General features: G+C 35.5%; 1 protein-coding gene and 1 pseudogene across 2 annotated transcripts in view; both read left to right on the top strand.

The window, feature by feature from the left end:
- Abhd3 (abhydrolase domain containing 3, phospholipase) overlaps positions 1 to 9249 on the top strand; it is a 50182-nt gene extending 40933 nt beyond the window's left edge. For both annotated transcript variants that reach the window (XM_026388079.2, XM_026388080.2), the window contains 4 exons: positions 3205 to 3378; positions 5355 to 5403; positions 5482 to 5647; positions 8474 to 9249. In XM_026388079.2, the coding sequence (XP_026243864.1) occupies positions 3205 to 3378; positions 5355 to 5403; positions 5482 to 5647; positions 8474 to 8652 (568 nt within the window). In that variant the 3' untranslated portion in view covers positions 8653 to 9249. The remainder of the gene's footprint in view (positions 1 to 3204; positions 3379 to 5354; positions 5404 to 5481; positions 5648 to 8473) is intronic.
- Positions 1097 to 1277, top strand: LOC113182255 (U2 spliceosomal RNA; annotated as a pseudogene).
- Positions 9250 to 10306: the final 1057 nt, after the last annotated feature.

Here is a 10306-nt window from a genome sequence, read left to right on the forward strand (position 1 = left end):
CATTTCAGTTTTCACAACATCTTAGGAGTATGTATGTTGAAAGTGAACAGCCTTTATTAATGACAGACTCTGAAAAATAGGCTTTAACCAGAGCCTTTTAGATTCTGATAAACATAAAACTAAGAAGGCAAGAATACATCTGTTACATTAGCATGGAAGGTCTGCCCTGACCTACTAAAGGAAGAAATCTGAATCAATGCAGAAAAAAGGCAGAATTTCTTCATTTTCCTTAACAGACAGAATTTAGTTTCTCTTTCCTTCCCCCCACATAATGTGAAGTCTAAAGGACAGGGTGAGAGCTGAACTTTTCCCCCTTAATCATACATTCTTGACTTTCTTTCTTTCTTTCTTTCTTTTTTTTTTTTTTTTTTTAAGGCCAGACCTTATATAAACAGGCCCACATTCTTTATTCAGAAGCTCCTGGGAAATGCCTATTCATGCCACACTGAAGCCTCAGTGCTTGAAGGCAGAACTTGACCGTTAGCCTTTACAGCTGGTTGAATATTAATGTCTTGTAAATGACTTGAAAGAAGCATCCTTTCTAGTTGCCTAGCACTGTGACACAGTCCCAACTGGCCTTACAACACTTGGGGATGTGTTTTAAAGCTTGACACATTTTTCTTTTGGAGATGCAGCTGACAAAAGCATAGTCTGAGGAAGATTCTTAGGCCCAGTGCCCCCATGGATTTGGTAATCCCCAAGCCTGTGATGCCTGGGGCCAGATGTAGGCTTTGAGCTATAGCTGAGTCAAGTCAGGGACCCCTTGCTACTTTAGACTCAGATTCTAGTCTCCCATTGAGATGGTAAATACGCTTTAAAAATGTATAGCCATTCCAAATATATACGGGAGACAAAAATACACCCCATAAACTCATCACCCAGCTTCAATTAATTATCAGCCCACAGATACTCGTGTTTCATCAGTAGGATTCTCCTTCCCCACTCCTTCCCAAGTCTCATAATTGTTAACTATATCTCAGACATCATTTATTCATATTTCAGTTGAGTCTAGGGATATAACTCAGTGGCAGAGTGTCTGCTTAGTATGCAGGAAGGAGGCCCTGGGTTCAATACCCAGCACCACAAAAATTAAGAAATAAATATTTTACTTGGATAATTTCTTGTGTAGTTTATGTTCTCATCAGTTTACAATCCCATACATCCTCTATCCAAGAATGATACAGTAAATGGATTTTTGGAGCAGGGAGATGGAATAGGGGCTTGCTCTGTCTAACCCAAGCATTAGCCACAGTGTCTCCAGGAATGGTGCACAAAAACATTTTTAAAAAGTAAACACATAAATATTTCTAATGTCTCTAAAAAGCAGATTCTCTCTTTTTTAAAAAAAAATTCTTATCCTACCTGAACAAAATTAATGTATTATCAAATACTCAGTCATTGCTCATATTTTTTACAATGTCTGTTTATTTATTTGATTTTATAGTTTATTTGATACAGGAACCAGATAAGGTTCACCCACATCTTGGGATTGGTATGTCTCTTAAGTCTCTTAATCCATGGGTTCTTTCTCCATCTCACTCTCTTTTTTCTTCCTTGTAGTTTTTTTCTTTTTTCTTTTGGTAATGGGGTAAGTAAATGGTTGTTTGTTTGTTTCTGTCAAAGTAAAAGAACCTTTTGGGGGGTAACATCTTGGCATTATTTTGCTCCTGAGTAATAACCACAGATTACCCGAACATGTTTGGTCATTTCTCTTCCTGGGTCTTTCTACTCCCTTCCAGCCCTTGCAGTTTATATATTTAAAGCCTCCTAGCAATATCCGACCTTCAACTGAACAAGTAGGACCACCAAAACTAGAACCCTAGAAAAATCCCTTTGCAAGAATGGAAGCACGACCCTTTATATGGCTTAGTGAATCACCATGCTATATCCAGCTAATAGAGGAATATTAAATTTTAAATATTAAATATTAAATTAATTTTCTTTTTTTTTTTATATTCTTTATTTTATTTTTATGTGGTGCTGAGGATCAAACTCAGTGCCTCACGCATGCTAAGCCAGCTCTCTACCGCTGAGCCACAACCCCAGCCCTAAATTAATTTTCTAAGGCAACATGTCCACTTTCCTTCTAAAATTTCATCACATTCGTCCTGAAAGTCATTCTTCGGTTGGGGTGGGGGGAAAAGAGTGAAGAAGAATATTTCATCATTAAAAATTAAATTAATTAAATATTAAATTAATTTTCTAAAGAAACATGTCCACTTTTCTTCTAAAATTTCATCACATTCACCCTGAAAGTCATTCTTCAGTTGGGGTGAGGGGAAAAAGAGTGAAGAAGAATATTTCTCCTTATTTTTCCTGTTTTGTAACCTGAGCAATTGAAAAAATTAATAAATAAATATTAAGTACAGAAAATAGAGAAATGGAATTTAGTACATCATCCTTTCTTTTAGTTGACAGTGTTAAGCTTAGATTTTTGAGATTATTAGATTAAATTCAGTTCTTGTCCTTCTTACCAGTATAGAATTAGGAAAACTGATCAAATAAAAGGAAAACATGGGACTGGAGATAAGCACAGATAGCAGGAAGGAGTAGGAAGAGAAAATAAGTTACTTTAGGCGCCGGTTGCTCTGCCACAACTCAGAAAGTCTAACTCTAGACTGGAGAATCCTCCAGAGCCTTGCTGTAGGGGACACGGGTGTCTCAGCAACTAGGATGGCCACCCAGACCAATTTACAATCTCTGGGGTACCACCTGGACATCAGTGGTAGTTTTACAAACTCCCCAGGTGATTCCAATGTGCAGTCACATTTGAGATTGACTCCCTGTGTGGATTTCTCTTGCGTTCTCATGCTTTACTTCATAGAAGGAAACAGATACAGAAATAACTGTATGTGTCCCATCCACAGTATATTTAACTGCATTACACATATGTGTATGAAGTGAAGAAAGAACAGAGATATTTGCTTATGTAAACACTGGTTTATATTTTTCTCCTCTATAATTAGTATGACGTTTACGCTTGGAAATGACATATCTTGGGCTGGGGTTGTAGCTCAGGGTTAGAGTGATTGCCTAGCATGTATGAGGCACTGGGTTAGATCCTCAGCACCTCATAAAGATAAATGAATAAATAAAGGTATTGTATCCATCTAGAACTAAAAAAAAAAAGTTTTAAAAAAGAAATTAGGCATTTTGACAGATATAAAAATTTGTCACCAAGTTTCCTGTTTCTCCTCATTTTAGAATGCTGCTTCTAAATTACCTGGGGAAAATTGGGCCCAAAACTCCTTTGATGGCAGCTGCCACTTTTTCAGTTGGTTGGAATACTTTTGCTTGCTCAGAGTCATTGGAGAAACCACTGAACTGGCTGCTTTTTAATTACTATCTGACAACCTGCCTCCAGTCTTCAGTTAATAAGTAAGTCATCTTTAAAATTTTTTGTCTCAGGGCTGGGATTGTGGCTCAGCAGTAGAGTGCTTGCCTGGCATGTGAGGCCCTGGGTTCGATCCTTAGCACCACATAAAAATAAAGGCATTGTGTTGAGTCCATCTACACCTAAGAAATACATATTTAAAAAAAAAAAATTTTGTCTCCAAACTTTTAGATCACATGACCCAACAGTAAAAACATTTAAGGCATAACACTGTCAATATATGTATATTTTTTTATATATGACTTTACTATGTACCAGAATATTTTCTATGTGTGAATTTATGCAAAAATAAAAAACTATAAGCATAAGCTAAACTTATAGATAAAAATCATAATGTTGGGGCTGGGGTTGTGGCTCAGTGGTAGAGCGCTTGCCTGGCATGTGTGAGGCCCTGGGTTCAATTCTCAGCACTGCATATAAATAAATAAAGAAAATAAAGGTCTGCCAACAACTAAAAAAATATTTTTAAAAAAGTAATAATGTGGGCTGGGGATGTGGCTCAAGCAGTAACTCGATCACCTGGCATGTGCGAGGCGCTGGGTTCGATCCTCAACACCACATAAAAAAAATAAAATAAAGATGTTGTTTCTGCCGAAAAAACTGAAAAATAAATATTAAAAAATTCTTTCTCTCTCTTAAAAAAAAAGTCATAATGTTTTCTTTGAGGATCACTGCTCTAAATCACTGTGAAATTATTTCTAACAAACATCCGGGTGTGGTGGTACACACTTGTAATTCCAGAAACTCTGAAGGCTGAGGCAGGAGGGAGGATTACAAGTTCAAGGCAGCCTCAGCAAGTTAGCAAGACACGGTCTCAAAAAACAAAACAACAGTATTGTGGATGCAGCTCAGTGGTAAAGCGCTCCTGGCTTCAATGTCCATTACCAAAAAAAAAAAAAAATTATTCTAAAGAACTAAAACATTTTGGAATATGTTAAAGCAAAATTATGATTATGGGCTATTCCCCTAGATTTTCTGTTTTTTGCTAATTTTGTCAGTACCTAATTCTTTCCCAGGTAGTAAGCACTTGGTACTTTCAGTGTTGAATAATACAACTCCTTAAGCATGTGCTTACAAGCATAGTATGTTTTAGAAATAAGATAATGCAATTCTTGTGCATACTCTTAGCTTGCAGTTATTACACTAACAAAATACTGTCTTTGCTGCATTATTTTTTCTGGAATTCTTTGTGTATCTTCTAACAGTTAAATTGGCATGATAAAGAACATGCAGACGCCAGGTGTGGTGATGCACACCTGTGATCATAGTGGCTGGGAAGGCTGAGGAAGGAGGATTCGGAGTTCAAAGCCAGCCTCAGCAACTTAGCAAGGCCCTAAGCAACTCAGCAAGACCCTGTCTCAAATTAAATACAAAAAAGGGCTGGGGATTTGGCTCAGTAGTTAAGTGCCCCTGAGTTCAATCCAGATTAAAAAAGAAGAAGAACCTGCAGCTGTTTCTGTTTATTCCTTTATGGTAGGTTTGTTTTTGGGGGGGAGGGTATTGAATACAAGGGGTGCTTTACCACTGAGATATGCCTCCAACCCCCTGAACCCCCCATTACCCCCCCCCGCCGCTTTTTGAGACAAGGTCTTGCTAAATTGCTGAAGCTGGCCTTGCATTTGTGATCTTTCTGCCTCAGCCTCCCAAGTAGCTGGGATTATGGATGTTTGAGTCCACGCCCAGCTTGCATACTAATTTTTAAAAAATATTGGTCACTTTTCTTGTACAACCAATCTATAAGACCCTGCGTTCAATTTCTAGAACCACCAACCCTGCAAAAAAAATTACCTTCAGAACAAACATCAATGTATTACTTTTACTGTATCTAATTAAACAAATGTTTTTTGAGTGCCAACTTTGTGCCCTGTTCTAGGCTATCTAGTTATTTGTTATTATGTATTTTAGGTATGATTGAGGTAGAAATTATCTTAATTATTGTTCTGAAATTCTTTTGTTCCAGGCACCGCCATATGTTTGTAAAACAAATTGATATGGATCATGTCATGAAGGTAGGAGATAAACGTTATGTAGTACTTTATTTACTCTTTTAACTACAAGAGAATATAAAATTTGTTTTTGTTTCTCAGGCTAAATCTATCAGAGAATTTGATAAGCGATTCACTTCTGTCATGTTTGGATACCGAACAATCGATGATTATTATACTGATGCCAGCCCAAATCGTAGATTGAATTCAGTAGGAATTCCAGTATTGTGCCTGAATTCCGTGGATGATGTTTTCTCACCAAGTCATGGTAAAATTAACATTTTTGTATCTATTTTTTCATGAATTAACTTTTAAAATATTGTTCTGTTTTAAAAAAATGTAATAACCCCGGGCACAGTTGCACATACCTGTAATCCCAGTGACTAGGGAAGTTGAGGCAGGAGGATCAAAAGTTTGAGGCCAGCCTCAGTAACTTAGCGAGAACCTGTCTCAAAATAAAAAATAAAAGGGCTGGGGATGTGGCTCAGTAGTAGAGGACTTCTCTGTACAATCCCTAGTGCCAGAGAAAAAATTAATAAATAAAATATCACTCATAATTATGTTTTCCACTGTGATTAAAAAAATAACTAAATACTCACAATTTAGTATCTAAATGTCTCAGATCATGTCTTAAATGTTTTCAGAGTCCGTTATCTAGTCCAGGGACTCCAGAGCATCTCAGAACAAATTAGGACTCAGTATTTTCTTGTTCTCATTTTTATAACCTTTCCTTCTTATGAAATACACTGTTTTTTGGAAAGGCTATGTTACAATATCTTTGCCTCAGGAGAACATTGTCATGACTTGCCTTTTGTTCCTGATGTCCCTGTATAAAAGAATTTGAAGGTTTTTTTCCCCCTTTTAACCTGGAAGAGAACTTGACACTTAAGAAACATAGTGACCTTGAATATCTCAATGATGAGAGCAAATTTGGGCTAAAAGGTCATATTTGAAGTGAAAACAGTTTTAATTTCTCCCCTAGATACAGCAGAAAAGAAAACTATTCCAGACTCAACTTTCCTGCTATCTTAATTCAGGAAATACGAAATTTGACAACATGAATACCTGTGCATGCACTTGCCTGTTGAAGCAGTATGATTAGAAGTAATGATTATTAGGGATGGGGTTGTAGCTCTGTGACAGAGTGCTTGCCTAGCATGTGTGAGGTACTGGGTTCCATCCTCAGCACCACATAAAAGTAATTAAATAAAATAAAGGTATTGTGTCCATCTGCAACTAAAAAAATTTAAAAAAATAAAAAGGAGTAATTATATTAGCTCAAGGATCAATACGCTTGACTTCTGATTTTATCCTAATGAAATTTGACAAAGTATTTTGTGAAGTCTCCTCTCCTTACTTCCCCCCTAATTACTTTAAAAAACACTTTCCCCAAGTACTCCATTAAAAGCAATTACTATGGGCTAGGGATGTGGCTCAGTAAGTAGTAAAGCCCTGGGCAAGCATGCATGAGGTCCTAGGTTCAATCCTCAGCACCACACACACACACACACAAAAAAAAGGAAATAAAATAAGAAAAATACACATTTATTCTGACTCTAAGCATTATATATTGTAAAAAATTCAGAAAATCCCAAATATATATGTATATTTTTATAAACTACCCATTATTATTTCTTTTTTTAAATGGATCTTTATTTATTTTATTTATTTATTTATACATGTTGCTGCTGAGCATCAAACCCCATGCCTCACACGTGCTAGGCAAGCACTCTACCACTGTGCTACAATCCCAGTCCCCCATTATTTCTTTACAAGATCCCATTTAAGCACAGGTAGCTTTAGATAGCTGAAACGTTTGACCTTTGACCACAAATCAGAAATGGAAACTCTCAACTTTAATATTACTTGACTTACATAGTAATTGTTTAGCCTATTTTTGTTAGATTAAGTAAGTCTAGTGTTTCGTCATCCATTTGCATACTTCATGGGCCCTACAGCCACAAAAATTTCCCAACATTTAACTTGACCCACAGGGTGAAGTTTAAACTCATTTCCAATTCTTTCCCAAGCTCGTAAAATAGTCTTGCCATGTTGAAATAGTAGACAATTGTCTGCAGTCTGAGAGAACAGGCAGCCATCATCTTTCACATGATTCAAATGTGGCACAGCCTTTTGTTTTTCTGATATGACTGTAACAGTCAGTGTTATAAATTTCTGAGTATGGCTGTGGGTGTAGCTCAATGGTAGAATACATGCTTAGCATTCACAGGCCCTGAATTCAGTCCACAGGACCAAAAAAAAAAAAAAAAAAATTTCCCACTGTGTGAACTCTGAGCATGGGAGAAAAATAAGTAAACTATAATTCATATCCTTAAATTTTGTGTTCAGTTGATATTATATAACACATGTAAAATCTGTCATTGGTGGTGAATTATATTTAATATACCAACTATTTTTTGTATATTTTTTATTCTAATTTTTTAATATATATTCAACTATATTTTCAAAATACAGTTTTTATTTTTCTTGACTATAAATACAAATTCAGAGAAAGAAGAAAAATTAAAAATAATCACTGATGTTTCAGATATTTCAGTACCCAAAGATAAATACTATTACCATATGATAAAATTGTTTTCTCTCTTTTTTTCTGGAGGGTGTTATCTGTGTTTTTATTACATACATTATATTTACAACTTTGAATATTTCCTTACAACCACCAGTGGCCTCAGGAATCTAACTTCATATAAAGTTATCGAAAGTCATACATATGAATTCATAACTCTCACAAAAATGCTAAGATTATTTTCAATTTTTCAAAACAAGATTCAGCCTATACTTTTGTGTTATGATTAAATCTTAGGTTGATTTTTTTTTTCCAAAAATAGTGGTTTAGTACATGACTGTAAACATGAACTATTATAAGAATATAGATGCTTGATATAATTAGACTCATTCCATTTAGCCATACTCACTGCAAATATGTTTTTAGATGGCATTTTGCTGTATATTGATAAGAAGGTTATGTTACAATATCTTTGAAAAAAAAAAAAACAGTAATGATTCTTTCTCTCTCTCTCTTTCCCTTTCTCTCCTTCCTCTCTCATACTGCCACCCGTGTTTTTTCTTCAAGCTATTCCAATAGAAACTGCTAAGCAAAACCCTAATGTTGCTTTGGTCCTTACTTCTTATGGAGGCCATATTGGTTTTCTGGAGGGAATCTGGCCAAGGCAATGCACTTACATGGATCGAGTCTTCAAGCAGTTTGTGCAGGCCATGGTTGAGCATGGACATGAACTCTCTAACATGTAGCTCTTTGTGTGCGTTATGTCTGAAAACCATTGTAAAGGCAACTCAGCTTTGTGCACAAATTTTAACTACTGTATATAAAGCAAACAAGCCAGCAGATGGGTGAAGAGGTCCAGAATGACATGCAAAAACTACTTTTTAGGAAAACAAGACAACTTTGTAGCAAGAAATTAAATATAGTTTAGATTATTACTTATGTAGATTTTATTTTTACTATGCCTTACCAAGTATGCCCTTAAATAAAGTAGTCCTTACCTACATGGAATTGCACTTAACCAAAACTATTGTGTAAAAAGATTTTAATTCCTCAGGGTTTTAATTTAGGCTAGTATTTTTTAGATTACTTATTTTAGGTGATTTAATGGTACTTTAATAACTGTTAAGAGATTTTGGTTATTTGAATGTAAGTTATAAGTTGGCACATTCCTAAGGTTATTTGTACTTTAATGATGATAACATGAAAACTGAAATAAAATACAATGCGCTAAATCTTTTATGTATTTTTACTTTAAAAGGCAAGAGCAACAATGTTAGACTGACTTCTGTACATGTTCTTTTACGCTGATAACATTAAATTAGCACTGATTTGTTTTATAATGATTATAATTTACATGCTTATTTTTAAAATAGTATATGTGCATACATATATATCATATTAAAATAAATTCTATCATTTTAAATTGTTTCTCTGTGAGTTTTTTAATAAAAAGGGCCCAGAAAGTAATTCCTAGAAAGTCATTTATGATAACTTTTAAGAAACATTAAAACTGTTTTGCTTCACTATTTCAAGAATATTGGTCTCACCTCATTTATAGCAATTAAGAAAACTCTGAGCTATAGGAAACCCAACAGGGCCTTAAGGAATAATAATATTTAATAGGGGATGGGACATGTGGCTCAGTGGTACAATGTGTGCTCAGCATGCACAAGGCCCTAGGTTTGGTCCCCAGCACATAAATATATTTAATTATCTTGCCATTAAGATATAACAAGAACCCTGTTTCTAAATAAAATACAAAATAGGGCACTGGGGGTGTGGCTCAGTGGTTGACCGCCCCTTAGTTCAATCCCTGGTACCAAAAAAACAAAACAAAACAAAACAAAAAAAAAACATATAACAAGAAATCTCCTGGTTGGCAGAACAGGGCTGGTGCAGGGACTTACCAATGTCATCAGAGACTCAAGCTCTGTTACCCATCCTTAGCAGGATGGCTAGTTACCTCCTAGATGCAGGATAGCTGCAGCAGCTCTAGACATCACATTTGTGTTTAGAGAAAGAAAAAAGGGAAGGAATGGAGCCTAACACATCTACCTGCCCTTTTAGGAAAGTGAAAGCTTTCCCAGAAGTCTGGTACTTACATACATTAGAACTGTGTCACATGTCCACCCAGATTAAGTAGGAGACTAGGAATGCAAGTATGAAACTTTTCCAACTATAGTAGAAGCAGGAAAGGAAGAAGGGATTGGCAGTGGTTATTGGGCTAGCCAGTGAATAGTAACATTTTCCACACCTTTCAACATCCCTTCCCTCCTTTTTAACTTTTTTTATTTCAACCTGTTTATAAAATACACATAATTTTGCTCCAGGTATTGCCTTAAGATAACCATGTACTAAGTATATGTGTGTGAGTACAAAATTATTTACTAAAAAATTAGA

The sequence above is a fragment of the Urocitellus parryii genome, chromosome 13 (assembly GCF_045843805.1).
Source record: "Urocitellus parryii isolate mUroPar1 chromosome 13, mUroPar1.hap1, whole genome shotgun sequence".
NCBI lineage: Eukaryota > Metazoa > Chordata > Mammalia > Rodentia > Sciuridae > Urocitellus > Urocitellus parryii.